This window comes from Aethina tumida, chromosome 6 (assembly GCF_024364675.1).
Source record: "Aethina tumida isolate Nest 87 chromosome 6, icAetTumi1.1, whole genome shotgun sequence".
NCBI classification, from domain to species: Eukaryota; Metazoa; Arthropoda; class Insecta; order Coleoptera; family Nitidulidae; genus Aethina; species Aethina tumida.
In genome coordinates this window covers 17,320,448-17,343,354 of record NC_065440.1, presented here as the reverse complement: position 1 = coordinate 17,343,354, position 22,907 = coordinate 17,320,448, and the positions used below count along the sequence as shown (strand labels likewise).

At 37.0% G+C, this 22,907-nt stretch overlaps 1 protein-coding gene across 6 annotated transcripts in view; it reads left to right on the top strand.

Moving 5' to 3' along the window:
- Window positions 1-20,369, top strand: part of LOC109604613 (GTPase-activating protein CdGAPr) — a 40,810-nt gene extending 20,441 nt beyond the window's left edge. For 5 of the 6 annotated variants that reach the window (XM_049968903.1, XM_049968905.1, XM_049968900.1 and 2 more), the window contains exons 2-13: window positions 9,048-9,240; window positions 9,825-10,009; window positions 13,312-13,500; window positions 13,553-13,737; window positions 14,173-14,418; window positions 15,380-15,511; window positions 15,570-16,308; window positions 16,366-16,523; window positions 16,611-16,782; window positions 17,362-19,403; window positions 19,496-20,038; window positions 20,094-20,369. In XM_049968903.1, coding sequence (XP_049824860.1) covers window positions 9,072-9,240; window positions 9,825-10,009; window positions 13,312-13,500; window positions 13,553-13,737; window positions 14,173-14,418; window positions 15,380-15,511; window positions 15,570-16,308; window positions 16,366-16,523; window positions 16,611-16,782; window positions 17,362-19,403; window positions 19,496-20,038; window positions 20,094-20,166 — 4,833 coding nt within the window. In that variant the 5' untranslated portion in view covers window positions 9,048-9,071 and the 3' untranslated portion in view covers window positions 20,167-20,369. The remainder of the gene's footprint in view (window positions 1-9,047; window positions 9,241-9,824; window positions 10,010-13,311; window positions 13,501-13,552; window positions 13,738-14,172; window positions 14,419-15,379; window positions 15,512-15,569; window positions 16,309-16,365; window positions 16,524-16,610; window positions 16,783-17,361; window positions 19,404-19,495; window positions 20,039-20,093) is intronic. The other variant, XM_049968902.1, reaches the window with a different exon arrangement.
- The last annotated feature ends 2,538 nt before the right edge of the window (window positions 20,370-22,907 follow it).

Genomic DNA, 22,907 nt, shown 5'->3' with positions numbered 1-22,907 from the left:
GTTCTTTCGCATAAAAAATTTAAATAATTTGACTATTAACCACATGTTTTAATAAATACATATTCACAAAAATAAATTCAAGAGCCTCAAAGTCAAAGATAAAGAAGATATTTATGGTTAAAACATATTTTTTTTATAATTCTTCAGCAAATTAGATTGATTTTAAAATGATACACGTAAAAAAATTAACAAATTTAATAATTTTTTATTTCCTCCATAGGTCCTCAAGGACAAAGTCAAGGTTACCTCCTCCAAACTGTATACTTAATAAATGAAGATTTTGGTATTTTTGTATAAATTAAAAAGACTTTTTATAGAAAATACGTAAAAAATTAATAAAAATCATTTTGTATTTGATGTGACCTCTCCATAGGTTATCAAGGACAAAGTGAAGGTCTCTCCCTTCAGACTGTGAACTTCAAATGAAGATTTTGATAATTTTTCTATAATTTAAATAGACTTTTGTATAGGAAATGTATAAAAAAATAATAAAAAATCATTTTGTATTTGATGTGATCACTCCATAGGTCCTTAATGACTAAATCAAGGTCCTTTTCTCCAAACTGTGTACTTTAAATGAAGAGTTTGATATTTTTTCTATAAATTAAATAGACTTTTTTATAGAAAATGTGTAAAAAATTTATAAAAATCATTTTGTATTTAATGTGACCTATCCATAGGTCCTCAAGGACAAAGTAAAGGTCTCTCCTTCCAAAATGTGTACTTTAAATGAAGATTTTGATATTTTTTCTATAAATTAAATATACTTTTGAATAGGAAATGTGTAAAATATTAATAAAAAAACATTTTGTATTTAATGTGGCATCTTCATAAATCCTCAAGGAAGATTAGAATTTTTATTATAATTATCTTGAAAACTGTGTCAACTACTTTGACACTACATAGTTTGGAGGAGGTGACCTTGACTTTGTCCATGAGGACATAAGGAGGGGCCTCATCAAATGCAAAATGTTGATTTTTTTAATTTTTTACACATTTTTTATACAAAAATCGATTTAATTTGTAGAAATATCATTATAATCTTCGTTTAAAGTACACAGTTCGAAGGTGATGACCTTAAATTCCTTCTTTGGGACCTAGGGAGTGGTCATATCAAATATAAAATGATTTTTATTAATTTTTTAAACATTTCCTGTACAAAAATTGATTTAATTTTTCTCTCTAAAACTGTATAAACTATTTTGTGAGGAAGAAGTCATGAATGGAGGGGAGGAAAAGCATCTTTCATGTATTGCCATAAAATATTCTAATTGCTTCCTCCACATCTTGCCACTACACCTCCCAAAACGCAACTTCATTAAAAAACTTGATAAAATCACCTCTCGCAACTTGATTAGGCGTATCAATTTAATCCGGCTCCCGTTTCCATTTTAATTTCATCAACCCGCCTCGCATTTTCCGGCTTTGGGACAATAACAATCACGAACCAGCCACGTTCCATTTCGGGCTGGCCTTTTTGGGGGGACGATAAACGTCATAAGCGAGTCGACATTTCCAACGCGGCAGATATGACCGAAATGCGAATTGTGCGTAACACGGAAACTGGGTCAGGCCGTCCGAAATGGGGTTTTTGGTGGAGATTCGGGCGTGCGTATCGATTCACAGGAGGGCGATAATCCGAAGGGAAACTGCTCAATCAGATGTGATGGAGTTACTGCAAGTTGGCGGAAACTGTCGACCGTGTTTTGTTCATGATTATTGTGTTTGATTAAACAATTTTATTGTTCAAGGTTGCTTAATCTTGTTCTGTACGACAGCAAACGTTGACTAAATATGGAAACTAGAAAGGGATATTTCTTTCCTCCAATCATAATTATTAAAATAAGTCGTATCAGTTCACTTGTTTAATTTACGTATGGTAGATTTAAGATTTTCATGCTTCTTTTAATTAATTCTTCTAAAATTTGTATCTAGATAAAAGAGAAGGGTCTTGGTCTTTTTCCAATCAACAGAAATGCATAGAAGAACTAACATCTAAAATTTGGAAAGGAGAATTTCTAATCTTGGAGCCTTCTTTCAACCATGATTCCAATTAATGGAAGGGATACAATTCTAATTCTTCTATTTATGAAGAGTGGATTATGATCAATTCTGTTATTTATAGTATGATTTTAAGAAAATGTAAAGATTAGGAATCCTTTTCTACTTTCCAGGATAATAATTTTATCCTTCTGTTCATTAAATTTTCTAAAATCTAAATCTACAAAATGGGAAAGGACTTCAAAGCTTCGAACCTTCTTTCCAACTATAATTTCAAATAATGGAGATGAGAAATATTAATTGATAGAAGAACTAACATTTATAATTTGGAAAGAAGTAGAGAATTTCTAATCTTGGAGTCTTCTTTCAACCATAATTCTAATTAATGGAAGGTATACAATTCTAATTTTTCTAATTGTGATGAGTGGAATATGGTCAATTCTGTTATTTATAGTATGATTTTAAGAAAATGTGAGGATTAGAAATCCTTTTCTACTTTTCAAGATCATAATTTTGTCTTTCTCTTCTTTAAATTTTCTAAAATCTAAATCTACAAAATGGGAAAGGACTTCAAAGCTTCGAACCTTCTTTCCAACTATAATTTCAAATAATGGAAATGAGAAATATTAATTGATAAAAGAACTAACATCTAAAATTTGGAAAGGAGAAGAGAATTTCTAATCTTGGAGTCTTCTTTCAACCATAATTCCAATTAATGGAAGGGATACAATTCTAATTCTTCTAATTGTGAAGAGTGGAATATAGTCAATTTGTTATTTATATTGTGATTTTTAAAAAATGTGAAAATTAGTAATCCTTTTCTACTTTCCAGGATTATAATTTTGTTCTTCTGTTCTTTAAATTTTCTAAAATCTAAATCTACAAAATGGAAAAGAATTTCAAAGCTTCGAACCTTCTTTCCAACTATAATTTCAAATAATGGAGATGAGAAATATTAATTCATAGAAAAACTAACACCTAAAATTTGGAAAGAAGAAGATAATTTCTAATCTTGGAGTTTTCTTTTAACCATAATTCCAATTAATGGAAGGGATACAATTCTAATTCTTATAATTGTGAAGGGTGGAATGTAGTCAATTCTGTTATTTATATTATGATTTTAAGAAAATGAGAAGATTACTAATCCTTTTCTACTTTCCAAGATCATAATTTTGTCCTTCTGTTCTTTACATTTTCTAAAATTTAAATCTACAAAATGGGAAAGGATTTCAAAGCTTCGAACCTTCTTTCCAATTGTAATGTCAGATAATGGAGATGAGAAATATTAATTGATAGAAGAACTAACATCTAAAATTTGGAAAGGAGAAGAGAATTTCTAATCTTGCAATCTTCTTTCAACTATAATTCTAATTAATGGAAGGGACACAATTCTAATTCTTCTAATTGTGAAGAGTGGAATATGGTCAATTCTGTTATTTATAGTATGATTTTAAGAAAATGTAAAGATTAGAAATCCTTTTCTACTTTCCAGGATCATAATTTAGCCTTTTTGTTCTTTAAATTTTCTAAAATCTAAATCTACAAAATGGAAAAGGACATTAAAGCTTCGAACCTTCTTTCCAACTATAATTTCAAATAATAGAAATGAGAAACATTAATTCATAAAAGAACTAACATCTAAAATTTGGAAAGAAGAAGAGAATTTCTAATCTTGGAGTCTTCTTTCAACCATGATTCTAATTAATGGAAGGGATACAAATTTAATTCTTCTAATTGTGAAGAGTGGAATATAATTAATTCTATTATTTGGATTATGATAATAGAAGAATTTATTATTTTTATCTATCTTTTTCTAGTTCTTCTACCTTCTAAATCCAGACAATGGAATGGAGTCAATTCCATTTTCTGGATTACCTTTGAGGCAAATCTTTGTCCACCTCTCCAGATTTAGATATTTTTCCTGCTCATTAAATAAATAAAATCACAAAATCTTCACCATGGAAACAGAATGTTCTTAGAAACATAGAATTGGAAAGGAATTAGACCAACGGAAGTGATATTAGAATAACTATGATCTTATAGCCCGGATTATTACTTGAACCACGATAAAGGGGATAAAAACCAAACATATATCTCCGCATAACCCCATAAAACATTAATGGACCATTTGAATTCCCATTTAATCACACATCAAAATAAAGAGGGGGTTCATTTGAAAGTGACCGCAAAGGTCATCAGCTAATAAAACTTGTAGCGTGTGTCATCATCATTTATTCTCAGACAATAAAAATACAGGAGGCTATTAGTAAGTGATGTCAGCAGGAAGTGATCTTGCATCTAGAAACGTTTCCCAACCGATTGTTACACATTCAGTCCGATCTCAGGATCCGATTACCCCCGTTTGTTTGTTTTACCAATCGGCCAATATTTCGGGCGCCAGCCACGTTTTATGCCACGCCATAAATTATATTTTCGTGTGCCCGTAAATGCAACACGCAACAACGTAAACATTAAACGGTGGATTTATTGCGATGCGGTGTCGGCTGATTGAAAGTTTACGACGCCGATTTATCTATTTGGACGATCCGCAATCGATGCAGCCGAGTTTTTCTCGACGATAAAAGAGAAAACGTCGGTTATTTTCGCCTTGGAGAGGCGTGAAATCCACACCGCAGTCGCAGCCTTTACGATTCGATCGACCCAATTAATTTTACAATGCGTTTATTTAGACGAAAACGTCTTAAATTGGTCGCTTTCACTTTCGCACCGAATCTACGTGGTACGGAACCGCGTGGTTCCGGTACCGCAGCCACGCCGACGAATTACGGCCCCGACGGCCGGAACTAATTAGACCTGCAGTTAATTGTTACACCTGCCCACTCCCGTGGTTGTTTTTTTTACGTAACATTTATCATTTCTGACGTAAGTTTTATGGTGATGTTCATCTCCGTAAAATTATGCGGCGCACATGTCGACCACTCGTATTAAAAGAATAAACACACACCGATAAGAATGGAGAACCCATAAATTAACCAAAGAGTCATTCGATACGTCCGTCTTATTTGCATCGACGAAAAAATTTCATAAACACAAGCTAATGTATAACTGGTGTGCTTATCATGTACATGTGCAACGTGTTTTGTTTGTTTTCGACGTAACTGAGACATTAATAAATATGCATAAATGGTTTATGCAACGATGTTGTGTCAATGATTAATGTGAAAGGAAACGTGGAATTGAATCGTCGCAGTTAAAAGGTTTTTTTAGTTAATAAATTTGTAAGATAATACGTCGGTTGCAAAAGGAGACCTTAGAAAATGAATTAAATGTTTACTGTTAAAAATGTCTTCAAGCGAAGGTTAATAAATAGAAATTTGAAGCTGAGGACAAATAGACAATAAAAAATATGAATTTATCTTGTAAAGGATTAACACAAAGAGAAACATGGTTTTCTAAGTAGTAACTTCGAAAAATGATTAATAAATACCTATTTGAAGCTATGGATCAAATCGTCAGTCGTATTTAAAGAAATAAATTTAAAAATCACCAGAATATAAATTGTTAGGGGTTGATACGAAGAGAAACAAAGATTTCAAACTTCGTAGTTAGAGTTCTTTTACTAATAACTTCTAAGAAAGATCAATAAATACATATTTGAAGCTGTGTACAAAATTATCAACTATATTCGTAAGTCATTTAAAAATCATACGAGTTTATATTGTTAAGAATTAATACTAAGAAAAACAGAGAATTAAATCTTTGCAATTTGAGTTCTTTAACTAATAACTTCGAAGAAAGATTAATAAACACATATGTGAAGCTATGAACAAAATTATCAATCATATTCGTAAAAGACATTCAAAAATCAAACGAATTTATCTTGTCAGGGATTAATACTAAGAGAAACAGAGAGTTAAATCTTCGTAGTTTGAGTTCTTTGACTAATAACTTTGAAGAAAGATTAATAAACACATATTTGAAGCTGTGAGCAAAATCATCAATCATATTTTTAAAAGACATTCAAAAATCAAACGATTTTATCTTGACAGGGATTAATACTAAGAGAAACAGAGAGTTAAATCTTTGCAGTTTGATTTCTTTAACTAATAACTTCGAAGAAAGGTTAATAAACACATATATGAAGCTATGAACAAAATTATCAATCATATTCGTAAAAAACATTCAACAATCAAGTAAATTTATCTTGTCGGGGATTAATACTAAGAGAAACAGAGAGTTACATCCTCGTGGTTTGAGTTCTTTAACTAATAACTTCGAAAAAAGGTTAATAAACACATATTTGAAGCTGTGAACAAAATCATCAATCATATTCGTAAAAGACATTCAAAAATCAAACGAATTTATCTTGTCAGGGATTAATACTAAGAGAAACAGAGAGTTAAGTCTTCGCAGTTTAAGTTCTTTAACTAATAACTTCCAAAAAAGATTAATAAAGACGTATTTGAAACTGTGGACAAAATCATCAATGGTATTCGTAAAAAAACATACGAATTTACCTTGTCATAAAGAAATATATAAAGCTTTAACTAATAGCTTCGTAGAAACATGAATAACAAAAATATATGAAGCTGTGGAGGAAATTATCAAACATAAGTTTGAAAAACGTTTAAAAATGATACCATTTTTCTTTGTAGGACTAACTCAGATATAAATAGGAAGTTAAAACCAAACTACCAGCCCCAAACTAAGATTAATAAACGCACACAACCGAAACTGTGGAGGAAACCATCAATCGTAATCGTACAGGACGTTTAAAAACCATCCAGAATTCATCTTCGTACAACGACATAATGTACGATTGCAATTCGTGACGGACACAGTAATTAATGCCGGCGCAATTAATCATAAAACAAGATACTAATCATCTCCAATCAATGTGTCCATTATGGCGGCGTGTCCCATTAACGTATGTGCCTCGTCTTTATCTACACGTCCCGGGGCCCCGTCACCGAAGACGTATGGGACGCAATCAAAGATAATTTCATTCACAAATGGGCAATTTCAATTATTCAATAAAATCGGCGGACTCTCGAAAACAGTTCATTAAATTTACATGCGGTCGTAATTAAATTATTACGTGATTGTGTTAAATAACTCCCAGCCATATTAATTACGACATAATCAAGTTGTAATCGTTAATAACATTATTATGTACTACTTTATATTATTGTTTTTATACCGGGAATTGTGCATATTAAGTTACACAATATTATATTGTTTCCAGGTGTAAATATTATATTTATTTAAATAAACATGGGCAGGACAAGTTGTGGTGTGATTGATTGACGAAAACAAAAAAGTCGGGCCACGTTGAAAAAGCTCCCGTATCCTGTACATGCACAAAATTCGGTGGATATTTTTAGCCGTACGATGATTGAGTCGACACAGTGGGTCTTTGTACCGTACCCGTCCTAATTTTAGCCTCGAAGTGACAACGTAAAAATGTTTCAAAATATAGTGAAAGTCTAAATAATCGATCTGATCGAGAGGTGCGTGTGTGCGTGTTTAAGTGTGTGTGGATGTACAATAATAAGAATTTTTTAATGATGCAGGAATAGAAACTCGATCGGTACGCTTTCCAGTGTAATTAGCGTGCGGAGAGAAATGTGCACTCGTCGAATATAATATGCAAACAAAAAAGAAATAAAATGCGTTTTTACTTCGAGATTACTTCGTTAATTAATCCTCGCTTTCGTCGTTCGTTGTTTAATGAATCGGTTGATCCATTGATGAATGGGACGACGTTGGTGAATATGCAACAGCTGTCGCGGCACGAGTCAATGTTTACTCTGGCGCATCACCTGGAACCGTTTATTAATCAAATTGCGCAAACAAATCTGCACGTTCAAACCGCAAAAGCCACAACGATTGTCTAATGATAAGACACAGTTTGACGTAACGTTTCGTTGCTTAAGTTTATTACAAAGAGAAACAGAGAGTTAATAAATTCGAATGGAGGCTAATTAATTAATATTTGAAGCTGTGGACACAATCATCAAACGTCTTTGTACAAAATCTTAACACTTTATCCTGTTAAGGATTAATACGAAGAAAACCAGACAGTAAAAACTTCTTTAACTGGTAACTTCAAAGAAATATTTGAAGCTGTGGACAAAATCATCAATGATATTCGTGGAAGACATTTAAAAATTATACCAATTTATCTTGTTAGAGATTAAATTGAAGAGAAACAGAGAGTTAAAACTTCCCAGCTAAAGTTCTTTATCTATTAACTATGAAAAAATATAAATAAACACATACTTGAAGCAGTGGACAATCATATTTCTAAAAGGCATTTAAGAATTATAAAAATTTATCTTGTTAGGGATTAATAGGAAGAGAAACAAAAAGTTAAAACTTCACAATTAGAGTTATTTAACTAATAAGTTCAAAGAAAGTTTAATAAACACATATTTGAAGCTATGAACAAAATTATCAATCATATTTGTAAAAGGCATTCAAAAATCAAACGAATTTATCTTGTCAGGTATTAATACTAAAAGAAACAGAGAGTTATATCTTCGTAGTTTGAGTTCTTTAACTAATAACTTCGAAGAAAGGTTAATAGACACATATTTGAAGCTATGAACAAAATCATCAATCATATTCGTAAAAGACATTCAAAAATCAAACGAGTTTATCTTGTCAGGGATTAATACTAAGAGAAACAGAGAGTTAAATCTTCGTAGATACAGTCCTTTAACTAAAACTTCGAAGAAAGATTATAAACACATATTTGAAGCTGTGGACAAAATCAATCAATTGTATTCATAAAAGACATTTAAAAATCAGACAAATTTGTCTTATTAGGGATTAATACGAAGAGAAACATACAGTTCCTTAACTAATAACTTGGAAGAAGGATTAATGAACACATATTTGAAGCTGTGGACAAATTCTTCAATCATATTCATAAAAAGACATTTAAAAATCATACGAATTTATCCTGTTAGGAATTAATGCTAAAATAATGTAATAATGTATTCCCCATATTAAACAGTACAAAGCCACAAAGGTTGTCAAAGGGTGAACGCAATTTGACGTGCATTTCTATTTTGTTCCAGGCACTATGCACTGAGGTGTACGACATGCAGATATCAGAGGCGGCCGGGGGCGCACCCGCCCCCGGCTCAGAACCGTGCCGGTTCCCCAAGCTGGAGGAGTGCGCCCACTTCCACTACGAACGGGTCCAGCTGCCGCAGACGCTCAGCGTCGCCCTCCAGGCGAACATGGACCAGTCTCTGCATTCGCAGCACAGTAAGTGGCTATCGATTCCTCACCACCCTCCAGGAAAATTAATGGGGCATTAGCGCAACGCTTTCGGGAGGTTTTAATTGACATGCTGATTGGGGTTGGGTTGATTTGATTAGTCGCACACCTGCGACGTAAGATTTAAATGTAAAATTTACTTAAAATGATTTTTCCAATGACTTCCGTTTCCTTTCATTTTTGCGACGGACGAGAAACACGAAATGTTATTTCGAAGACGGTAATAGTCGGGGTAAACTGATTATTCAGAACTCCAACTCAACGTTTTTAATACAAAAAGAATCTGAATAAAAAATGAGCAACCCAACGCTTGTCTGGCTTGTTCTGTCCATTTATTACTTCCCTTCCATTCCATCTTCCGAAACCAACCGCAAGTCATTTATATTCCGTCGATATCCAGTGAATTTTTCTGTTTGCAAAGCGGGAATTGAAAAAGTTAGGATGGGTTTTGTTCGTTGCCGTTTATCGCCGGTCCCCTTTGGGTTTTATTGTCGAAAATGTTTGTAAACACCGTGACGAGTAAACAAACCCCATTTTCCCCGCATAAAATTTTACACAAAAACCTTTTTCAGCAAATGATGACGACAGCGAGTGGTACATGCTGCAGGTGACCTCCGGCGACGAGTGCTGGTTACTACAAAGGAACCTGGAGAACTTCAAGATGCTGGACGAGCAACTACACCAGTGTATCTACGACAGGAAGATATCGCAGCTGCCCGATCTTGCCGATCAGTCGCCGGAGGCGGACGACATCGAGGTGAGAATTGGGGTTTATCAATGTGAGGCGAAGCTGTCGTACGTGACGTGTCCAAAGGATATGGGGCCTTAGAATGGCGCACGGACTGATTGGTATCTTGTTCGAGTGCCGACTGTTCGAAGGGGTTTTGTCTTCGGGGACTTTAATTGGGTGGACGTGAGATGGCTTCTCTTTATTTATTATACTCGGTCACATGGGAAGTACAACACATAGTGGTCAGATTTCATTTATTTTTTATGTACAGTTGAAGGCAAACATAAGGAGTACATTGGTCAGTATAAATTTGTTAAATCGTGGTGATCCAGAAACTCATTGAGTCATCTTGATATTGATCTAATGAGGGCAATGGCATCTCTACTTAACACTGAAGGTCCATCAAAACTTGTGGAGGAAGTAAATGATAAATCTGGGGATCTTGTTGGACACAGGAATGTTGGAGACTCTCCTGGTCTTGACATTCAACGTCTTCCTAAAACTGTCGTACATCTTCCAAGACCTTCTCCTGACCATCCTCTCCAACAATTCCAGATTCCAGATCAAAGGCTGAATTTTGTTGTCCCACATGTGTTTGATCAATGATAAATCTGGAGATCTTGCTGGACACAGGAGTGTTGGAGACCCTTCTGCTTTTGACACGTCTTCCTAAAACTGTCCTACATCATCCACGACCTTCGCCTCCGGCTCTTCCGGTGGCAATTTCCACATTTCCAGCCCCTTTTAAGCCAATAATTCGTCTTCTATCTGACTCGAGCTATTTGCTGTTCATTGTCGAGTACCCTTTGGGCCCCACAATGGCATTTTGCAAGCACAACAACACAAAAGTGTGGCTGAAATCAATAAGTTTGTATACATATTCATAATTGGGGTTTATGTATGCCACAAAGGGTCAACAGACCCATTTTCCATCGGGCGTTACTAAATGGCACGGCACGAGATTGTCACGTTCTGAAAATTCTAATTTATAGTAATTTTCGCCCCGCACATTGGAAATTACGTGGCACAACTATTTAATGGATCATTCCAAACAAATCTGAAATAAGTTTTCGTGCAGGTTTCACCCTCTTTTTTGGGCTCGTGCTGGAAATTGTTGTAAACGATTGCTGCGGGTGAGGATCGGAGAATTTTAGTTATTTCATTATTTTGGCGTCGAATAACTTTGTCTGGATGAAGATGCCGGAAATATCTCATCGATCTGGACGGTCGTGGAGTAAGATGTTGTGAATATTTTGTTTTTACCCTATATTCAACCACTGGAGTTTATATTTCGGACAGGCTGGTTTATTTTTAATTTGGGTGTTTATGTGGTAACTTGTTTGAGTGAGTAAAACTTTACGCACGTAATATTTCGTGTGTTTGTTTAATATTTTTGTTCTATTAATAGATTTTAATTCGGTTTTGTGAGCTGGTGATGTGTGTCAATCATCGGCCACGTCAATTTCATGGATGAAGTTAAAATAATAAAAAATTAAAACAGTGATAAATATATTTTTCTGGTGTGTGTGACTTAATTAAATTGTCTGAAGGGGCTGAAAAATTAAATGTGACACAATTTTATAAATAAAAAAATATTATTAAACAATTTTATTTTTTCTTAAATATTAAATCATTTTATTAATATTCTTTAAAATTTGTTTGAAATGGTGATTTAAATAAATCTTCGAAGGGGGCTAAAAATTAATAAATTCTAAAAACTAAAGGAATAAAATATTTCCACATAAAAAATTAAATGTGAGATACATTTTATAAATGAAAAATTATCAAAAAAACACTGATAATTTTAGTTTTTTTGAATATTAAACCATTTTATTAATATTCTTTAAAATTTGTGTGATGGGTGACTTAATTAAATTGTCGAAGGGGGCTAAAAATTAATAATTCCTAAAAACTAAAGGAATAAAATATTACCACATAACACATATTTGTGACACATTTTATAAATAATAAATTATCAAAAAATATCATTAAACACTGATAATTTTAATTTTCTTGAATATTAAACCATTTTATTAATATTCTTCAAAATTTGTGTGATGTGGTGACTTAATTAAATTGTCGAAGGGGGCTAAAAATTAATAATTCCTAAAAACTAAAGGAATAAAATATTACCACATAAAAAATTAATTGTGACACACATTTTATAAATGAAAAATTATCATATAATATCATTAAACACTGATAATTTTTGTTTTCTTGAATGTTAAACCATTTTATTAATATTCTTTAAAATTTGTGTGATGTGGTGACTTAATTAAGTTGTCGAAGAGGGTTAAAAATTAATAAATTCTAAAAACTAAAGGAATAAAATATTTCCACATAAAAAATTAATTGTGACACACATTTTATAAATGAAAAATTATCATATAATATCATTAAACACTGATAATTTTTGTTTTCTTGAATGTTAAACCATTTTATTAATATTCTTTAAAATTTGTGTGATGTGTTGACTTAATTAAATTGTCGAAGGGGGTTAAAAATTAATAAATTCTAAAATCAAAAGGGGTAAAATTTAATAGACACAAAAAGGGTGTGCGAAACCTTGACTTTTACTTGTATTTAATATTTGCGTCATCGTTTAAAGTTCCAGGAGTAATTTTATTAGCTGTCTAAAAATATGGCAAGGTCGCACAAATGTGTATAATTTGTACTTGATGACACCACTCTGGATAATACAATCATTAACTAATTAACACGTGTGAATCTAAAAAAAACAGTTTAAATACTCGAGAATTGAACGACGAACCGAAATTATTGATCAAACGTCACAACATCAACTTGTGCAGTACGAATTAATTTAAATATTTGGCTCCCCCCGACGAAAAATGTGCCAAGCGTCCCCCAAAAACGGAACGGCCACATTCCTCGTTGATATTCATGGAAAGTCACACGAAACATTCCATAAATTTACATAAGCCCCTGGTCCAGAAAGGCACAAATTTGCACAGAATAAAACACCAGTCACAAAAGGCAAAAATGTCAAAGGGGACGTGCCCCAATTTTCGTAAAGTGCACCGGCATCGGGTAACCCAAATAGTGCGATGCGACGGTCGGCAGATATTGCGACGCCGGAGACGCGACGTCTGCGACGGGTAGCGTCGCGACGCGTCGCAACAGGCGTCGATAATTAGGTGATAACTGTGATTTATGGGTTGATGAAATATGAACGCAAATATTGGCCCATTAATCATCGTCAGAAGATGATCAAGATGGCTGATTTCTTCCTATTTCTGTTACGATCTGATGTTAAACAATAAATGAAATTGGATTAAGTAAGAGATGCCCTATTGGCGATTTGTTTTCAGAGCACATTGTCCCAGTACCTGGACCGCTTCAGCGCCATCGCGGACAATTCGGTGAACTGCGGGCCGGTCCTGAACTGGCTGCAGATGGACAACAAGGGCCACCGCCTCCTGGTGCCCAGCGAGGAGAGCCGTTCCATCAACACGCCGGCCGTGGCGGCCGCCTACAGTGTACGCCGTTACGTTTCGCAGGTAAACCCCCAAACTCCCCCCCGAAAACAACCGTTAATGCATTTCATTTAAGGCCCGTGACGAGCTGAACCTGGAAGTGGGCGACATGATATCGGTGATCGACATGGCCAGTCCCGGCGAATCGATGTGGTGGCGAGGCAAGCGTGGCTTCCAAGTCGGGTTCTTCCCCCAGCACTGCGTGCACATCATCGGGGACAAGGTGCCCAGGAACATGCCCCTGCCGCCCCCCGTCGTAGGGTAAGTTGACGTTCCGGTCCAGCTTTCCGAAGCTTCGTCGTGTCTCTTCGTATTACTGTCGTTTGGTCACTAACCTTTGTGCTCCAGCCATTGGACTAAACTGTAGATTTTTGTTTTGGTTTTGTCCTTTCGTATCAGCTTTTTGTGCTTTGTAGGTAACTGTGCTTGATGTCCGCATAAATTTCAGTTCGACGTGAGACTTGTGTGGACATGCCCAACAGTTTTTATTCACCAGTTTAATCACTCATTAATAAGCAATGAAAACTGTTGACACAGCGACAATCCGCCGCCTACAAACCACCACCCCCTCCACACACAGTTCAGTTCCAATTATTTTTATGTTGTTCTTCTTGTGCCGTTTTTTTTTTGTTTTGTAATGTTTTTTCTGTCGCCCCCCGAAACCCGATTTTCTTTCTGTTTTCTGCCCCGAAACAGGTCGCTGGCGCTGACGCCGATCAAACCGGTACTGCGGAGGCACGGCAAGTTGATAACGTTCTTTAGGAGTTTCATTTTGAACAGGCCGTCGCGCCGCCGCCTCAAACAGAGCGGCATACTGCGCGAGCGTGTCTTCGGCTGCGATTTGGGCGAGCATCTGCTCAACTCCGGACACACCATACCGACCGTCCTCAGGTGCTGCGCAGAGTTCATCGAACAGAACGGCATCGTCGACGGAATATACAGGTAACGGCAAACGGATTTTAAAACTTGATTTCTCCAAGTATATACATATACAGGGTGATTCATCTATCTTATTCATCTTTTTATAGAAAACGGGCAAAGGTCTCGATTTGGAATTTTTATACCAGTTTTAACTTGACTTGAACTACTTTTCAAATTCCTTTTGAACAAAATTTCATGTCCGGTTTCCCCGGAAGTTGTAATTTTTAATGGAACACTCTGTATATTTTTGGATTTTTAAATTCTATATGTAATTGCAAATAAAATGGCTATACCATGTCCTATCCTAAACCCAATAGTTTTTGAGTAATTAATTTTTTTCCAAAAATTTTGACAGATTGATGGTCTAACTAAAATGTCTGTAAAGTCACCAATTTTGATACTGGAAAGTTCATGTTTGGCATACACATTAACCAAGGAACATCCTATAAGAACCCATTATTACTGCTTCTAGATTTTATACAGGGTGTTAGTTATTTACGATTAATTTCTGTGCATCTTAAAGCATCAATAACTTTGTTATTTTCAATGGAACACCATGTATATTCTACCGTTATTAAATTCCTTATGAATAAATAAATAAATAAATTCACAGAGAAATTTGCTTGGTGACACCACTGGTGGACTTGTACAGCCCCAAGTCCCATCGATTTTAATATTTTAAGTATGAAACCAACGGTACCACCTAATTTCACAATGCACCAATTTATTTATTTGCTCAGCGGTAACGGCAATAAAATGATGACTTCGCACGAAATATTCCCCTTCGAAGTGCATACAGACGGGCAATTATGTCGTTTAACGAATCTTCCACCGCACAATTTCCATTAATTCAACGACTCGTTAAAAACAATAACAGCATTTAACAGAGCGAGGAAAAAGTGATTGTGATCCGAAAGTCGAAATTAAACAACCGCCAGTCGTTTATCTCGCGTGCATCTAAAGAGTTTTATTCGTTTCGCAGGTTGTCAGGGGTTACTTCCAACATACAGAAGTTAAGAAATGCTTTCGACGAGGATCGCATACCCAATCTGCACACCGAGGACATTCTGCAGGACATACACTCAGTTGCCTCTTTGCTTAAGATGTATTTCAGGTAAGTGCCCACTCGGAAGTGTCCAGAATTAGTTGTTTATTCATAAATTTGGCTTCAGGGAATTGCCAAACCCTCTGTGCACCTACCAGCTGTACCAGAGCTTCGTGAACGCAGTCCAGGGCTGTAGCACAGCGATCAGGGACTCGGAGACGGACCACGGACGTCTGCTGAAGATGCGAGAGGCCGTACAGAAGCTTCCGCCGCCCCACTACCGAACGTTGGAGTACCTGATGCGCCACTTGGCGAGGGTGGCGAAGCACGGTTCCAGCACCGGCATGACCACGAGGAACATAGCCATCGTCTGGGCCCCCAACTTGCTCCGGTGCGAGGCCTTGGAGGTCGGAGGCGTTGCCGCCTTGCAAGGCGTCGGGGTGCAGGCGGTGGTCACCGAATTCCTGATATGCTACGCCCACCTGATCTTCTGCGATCACCTACCCAATCTGGATCATCCGATGGTGGCGGCCGCAGCCGTGCCCGATTCTAGTCTGATGTCGAAGAAGTGCCGGCCCAACAGTCTGGCCATTTCGACGCCCACCAAGCTGATCACGTTGGAGGAGGCACGCTCGAAGCACCTCGTCAACAAGGCGGAGGAGTGCAACTACATTGAGGTGGGCGGGGGGCCCAATAATCTGCCCAAGAAGTACCACACCATCATCGAGTTGCCGCCGGGCGCCAGGAAACGGGGCCACACCAAGCGTTCACCTTTGGGCTGGAGGCTGTTCTTCACCAAAAACAGGAACGTCACCCAGAACGCCATTCCGAAGAATCGCAAGGCTTCCACACCCATCACAATCAACGTAAGTTGAACGTAACTAGCTAGCGCACATCCATTTATACTAAATCGTTGTGTGCAGGAGAAGTCCGGCACCGAATCGGACCTCACGGACATGAAGCGCAAGCTGAGGACGGTCAAGAGTGCGGAGAGCCTCACGTCCGGCCACTCGGAGCCGGCCAGCACCGAAGACATATTGGGACCTCTGAATTGCCTAAACAAACCTCCAGGTCACAACAGGTGAGTACCCAACCTTTTCTACAATCGTAGGTGACGCTTCGCATTTGTGAACGTTTTTTGTGTGAGGTACACGGGTGTGTTTTTTAGGTCTGTGTCGCACGATTCGTACTTTGACACGTTGCAGAGCTCGCAGAACAACTCGGAGGGCTCGCTGCTCGACCTCAGCGAGATCCAGGTCAATTTCGACCTGGAGGAGTCCGAGATGAGGATCTTCTCGGAGGACGAGAGTCTGGTCAGCTCGCCCCGAATACAAAAGGAGGTATGCGTATGTTTTGCTTCGCTTTCGTTTTGTTTTATGTTTAGTACTTTCTATAGTATTATAAAAATTTAATTTTCTAAATTTTTTAAATTCCGAAAATGATTTTGTCATTGTCAAACACAAATCCACCGTGGGACGATAGATATAAAAGCAGAATTCTACACCAAAACTGATTACAACGCTTCCTCGTAACTTAGAAGCGAAGTGTTATCATGACTTCCATTTAAGTTGAAGTATAAATCTGTAAGTTGGTGATTTAGAATTATATAACAAAATTAAAGACGCCTTTGGCAACATCAAAATTAATCCACGTAGAAATAACATAAATGTCATTTTGTAAGAAATAACTGTCAATTTATACATTAGCCATATTTTTTTATTGTTTGTGGTTTACTCGTAAATAATACCGATATATTTTCACTTGTCTATTTGGAATAGCTACATGTAACATTAAATTTTGGCTCAACTGAACTACAGAACAAAACTATTAAAATGGAACTCCGTGCAACGTCATCAAATTATGACATCCAAAATTAAAAGGTAAACCCATTAATTATGTACGTTATCTTGCTCCCGAAGTGCCAAAGAAGGATACTGACGCGAGCGCGGCCCGAGGAGTACGTCAGCGCCACCAACTCCAGCAACCCGTCGCCGAAGAAGCAAGCACGCGTCGTGTTGAGCCCGGAGTCGATGTCGCGTAAGCGCACCCGCCTAGAGGACCAGCTGTCCGACATACAGTACATCGACTGCAACACCCCCGAGAACGTGGTGTCGACGACCACCGCCCTCATCCATCCGTTCCCGGAGAGCCCGGTGACGGAGGAGAAACGGCACACCGCCGACTCGTACCAGCCGAAGAACAAGAGTCCAAGGAACTCGGACAACTTGGACAAGCGACAGTCGCTTAACCTGGAGTCGTCGAGTCAGAAGACTGTTTTGATGCCAAAATCGCTCACCGAAATGGACATGAGCAAAAAGTACATGGGTATGGAGAGCATACTAGCTTCTCCGACGCCCCTGAGCCCCGGCTACAAGAAATTGGAGAACTCCAGTGCCAACTCGACCCCGGAACTGTCGCCGGCCGACATCAGTTACAGGAAGATCGACTCGCCGTACGAACCGATTGAAATCAGGCCGAACAGCACGCCCAACTATGAGAACATCCTCACCACCATAAGCATTACGTACAGGTCACCACCGAGAAGCGCCGCCACCTCCCCAGTGAAGTCCACGAGTTCCGTTTACGAAAACGTGATAATCAACCCCGAGAAGGTGGACATACCGACGTCCACCGCCTCTCTTCCCGTACAGGGAGCTAGTCAACCAAAAACCGATAGTTTGCAAGCGGACAAGGAGGAGAGACCGAAAAGTCTGAGTGCCCTGGACGACTCCAGCAAGGAGTCGGTGGTGAAGCAAAATCTGAGCTCGAGCGCCATCTGCAACACCAGCGAGCAAATATCCTTAGGCAGCCTCAACGACCAGAAGAGCTTCAGCTCGAACCAGTCCTCGGGCTCCAACATCCAGTACACGCCGAGCCACAGCTCGGCCCAGTACCAGTTCATCGAGAATTCCGAGCACACGGACCAGAGCCTCAGCGAAGTAACGGAGAATCTCACAACTAGTCAAACGTCTATAAGTCTTCCCCTGACGCCGACGAAGAACTCCATCAGTCCCAACGTCAGTCCGACGCAAATGTACGACGACAACAGCACGCAGGACCTGCTGAGTCAGACCGAGTCGGTCGAGACTGAGGAGAACCTAAGGCCCACCAGCATCAACCTGATAGACTTCAGTCCGGTGGAGCCCAACCTGAACAGCCCCAGTCGCAACTTCAACAACGACAAGCGCAAATCGTCGGAAACCGAGTCGCTGGACGACAACGCGATCTACCAGCAAGTCAAGTACTTCCGTCGCTCCATACACGAGGTGAACGCGATGCTGGAACTGGAGAACGGCGTCTCCAATTCGGAGTCCGACTCCAAGAACGCCGACGAGGTGAACTACGACTCGCTGGAGCCGGACACGTTCCACGTCTACGAGAACGTGGAGGGGGAGGAGCTGCGGGACAGCAACCTGTTCGAGGCGCAGGAAACGAAAAAGACTGATGCGGAGGAGGCGGCCGCTTCCCCAGCGAATGAGCCGGAGCGCGTGCAAGAGGAGAAAGTCAGCGTGAAGTACCTGACGAGCCGGTTCGAGGAGAAGGAGCCGCAATCGTTGCCCGTCAACTTGGCCGCCAACCAACCAGAAAGTACAAATACAAGAGTGAGAAAGTTTTACGAGAAGGACGGACTGCCGCCCTGCTTGAGGGCCAAGAATCTCAAGAACCAGTTCAAGACGCGGTCGCTGGACGAGGACGAGTTCGCCAAGGAGTTCAACCTGGAGCAACGCAGGAAGTCGCTGGACGAGACGGTGAACTACAAGACCAACTCGTTGCCTAAGACGTTGAATCAGCCTAAAGTGTTGCCGGCCAACGACGCCTCAGTGGATACAATCCACCTGACCCACAGCACCGAGAACGTGAACAGCGGTTTGGAGGAGACCGCCGACGAGATCCAGAAGAAACGCGAAAGGATTGAGAAGTACAAGGAGGAGAGGAGGAAATTCCTACACGATAAATACAGGTAAGTTGGGGTTTAATTGTTGTTGGTGTCCTCGCTTCAGCTGTTTTTGGGTTGGTCTTGGAGATGGTTTTGTAAACGTTGTTTGTTGGCAGGTCTGAATCGTTTAAGGAAGACAAGGACGTGGTTTTATCCAAGCTGCGCCTGCACAAGACCCGCGACGACACGCCGGTGCCCCAGAAGCTGGAGGTGGGCGACAGGCCACCCAGAAGCCGCCGGAAAAGCTACAAAGAAGAGACGGCTCCAACTGATAGTCTGGAGGAGGACACGTCCTCCGTCACATCCGAAGATAAACCTAAAACCGTAGAGAAACCTAAAGAAGAACGTGTCGCGAAGGTTACTGAAAGCCTCAAGTCTAGAGCTGCGATATTTGAGCAACAAAATAATCAGAAGCAGGGCGACTTGAACAAGAACTTACGCGGGTCCATGAGGGACAAACAGGACGTGGTTGGACGGATTGTGGGTCAGGAGAAGAAAGTGGACAAAGGCGAGTTACTGAAGGAGGATTTCATCAGGCACAGGAACCGTGACGACGACATACTGAAGCAGGAACGCAGACGACACACCTATGACAGTCGGGAAAGGGAGACCGAAATGGACAGACTGAAAAGGGTCAGCGTCGAGAGCCGCAGTCCAAAGTAAGTTATCTGGTGATTTTGGTACATTAAAATAATAACAACGTTCTCTTTTTAGGAAAGAAAAAACATCACCATCGTATTGCATTAAAGACATGAAGGCGATATTTGAATCTAAATCAAAGTCTTAGGGAGAAGTGATCAGTTTTCATTTCATAAATCGACCAAAATCATTCGCCCGTCCGACAAAAAACACGTTTGTCGTTTTAGGAGGGCGAATTTTTGTACATAGATATTATTTTTCTAGGATATTAGGTGTATGATTGCATTTTCTCAATTTCGACCTGTTACTTTACTGCCATGATTTTTTGAAAAATAAAATGATGGTGTTTTATTTTGTTATATTTATTTTTGTATTATTTCTGTTATAAATGATAAGAGTATTTTTAATAGGAAATAATGTTAAGTTATATAGTAAATATTTTTAGAATTTGACGTTTTTTTTATTAACTCTCATTTTCCAATTGGTAGTACCAAATGATCCAAATATTTTTAACTAATTTCTTTTCAAATTATTAACCACAAATTCAGGCTTATAATACCAGAAAGAAATTGGCTATTTCGAATGTTAAATAGTTTATAAGTTATAAAATATTTGGATAGTTTTCATCAACTGTATACACCACACTAATCAAAAAATGTACAGTGACTAATAAAATTATTATATGATAAATCTATTACCTCTTGAGTTCATAATAAGGAAAACTTTTATGAAAACGAAATAATTAGATATAACGCTTTAAGAAAAAATTTAAACGAGTAATTTATAAAATTTTGCCTGTCCTCTGACATTTTTTGTATTTTTCTGGTTTTTGCAGAAGTGGTCGCATTTATACTAACAATAAAAACTTTCTAACATGTGATAATATCTTTAACTGCAGTTTTCTCCCTTTGTAGATGTAAAATAAGTGAATCTAGAATTATTTTGACAACTCTTTATAACTGCCACTTCTGGAATGTGTTTTTTAGTAAGAGAATAAATGAATTTAACTGATATTACTTCTAATAGACAATAATACACTACATATGCTGTCTGATTATTTATTTATTTTCAAGTTTATTGTGTATATAATGTAACTATGCTTTAAATATGAAAAGTTATGTTAAATAAATTATATACTATTAATTGTGTTTGATTTTTAATATCAATACTCTTGAGTCTCAATGTGTAGATGGCGCCTTAAGTTAGACGATTTTGCTGCAGTTTTCTTTAAAAACATATGATTTTGATCTTGTCTAATATTGGCAATACAATTAATTGAAGTCACTGCAAGAATTCTTATTGAATAAAAATGTCTCAGGTATGTACTGCTTTCCCCCCTTTATTTAATTCTTATAATACAGAGTCAATTAAGGTTAAATTGAGGTTAATTTTAAATTACCTTGTTCTTCTGTAGAAAAACGACGAACGACGAGTTAAAATCGAGGTTTTGAAGGGAGCAAAAGAAAATAATCAGGGTGGTGGAACCCGCGTGTGAGTACAAAGTTTCTTAAAGCCTTTAATCAACTTTCAATTGTTCGTTTTTGAGCAGTTGTAAGACGATGTTGATGCGTGAAGGTGACTGCATCATTTTTAACCCCAATTGCGTTGAAATGCACACGACGTCCATGAAGAGGAAGTGCCCGAACACCAATGAGGGTGATGTTGACATTAAACGGAAAATACTTGATGGAAGTAGCAGTAAGTTTATTCAGTAACACAAAGTTTAATTATTTGTGTTGGTATTTTTTAGGTGCTGCTGAACAGTCAAACACTCAAATTTAATTGTTTTTTGCTCACATTTTTTAATAAAATGAATTGGCTACTCAATTTGGACTTTGCATTTTATACAGAAATGTTTAATATAAATTGAAATGTTTGTGGATTTTCAACCTTCTGTTTATATAGAGTATATAATTTAATAAAATAATTTAAAATATATATTGTGTTAATTTCCGCCTAGTTTGTTGATGTTGTATACGGGGTGACTCAATTAATTTATTCATTAGTTTATGGAGAACGGTATTGATTTGAATTTTTTATAGCAATTATAACTTGACTTGAACTACTTTTCTAAAATACAAAATTTCATTTCCGGTTTTGCCGGAAATGACATCAACTTTGTTATTTTCAATAGAACACCCTGTATATTTTTGTATTTTTAAATCTACATATAATTGCAAATAAAATGGATATACCATTCCTATACCTAAACCCAATAGTTTTTGATTTATTAATTTTTTTCCAAAGTTTTTGACAGATTGATGGTCTAACTAAAGCCACCAATTTTGGTACTGGAAAGTTCATTTTTGGCATATATGTTAACGAAGAACCATTCTATTAGGAGCCGTTAGTAATACTCCCAAATATTATACAGGGTGTTCGTTATTTATTTTCAGTTTATGTTTATGCTAAAACATACATTGTTGAAAATAACAAAGTTATTGATGTTTTAAGATGGCCAAAATTAAAAAAAATAAATTATGTAGTTTTATTTAAACATTTTTTACTTTCTTTATTTTAAAATTATATAATATAATTTATTTGGAATATTTTAAATAATTCGAAAATAATTGAAAATTAATATTATTTTAAATTCTCTCTGATTTGTTATAATTGATACATTTAAAAAAATATATAAATATAAATTGAAACATTAATAAAAAATTATTATTTTTAAGTTTTTTTAATATAAAATATGTAAATATTGGAATTTGAATTTATATAAATTTTAAAATAAATGTTTTATTTTTTAATTTATAAATTAAGTATAATTAAATAAGGAAAATATGTATTACATAAAAATAATAGTGAAATGTTTGATAACATTGCGGTTTGATCTAATGTTTACAATTCACTTTAATTAATTTAATTTAAGTGTATATAGTCTTT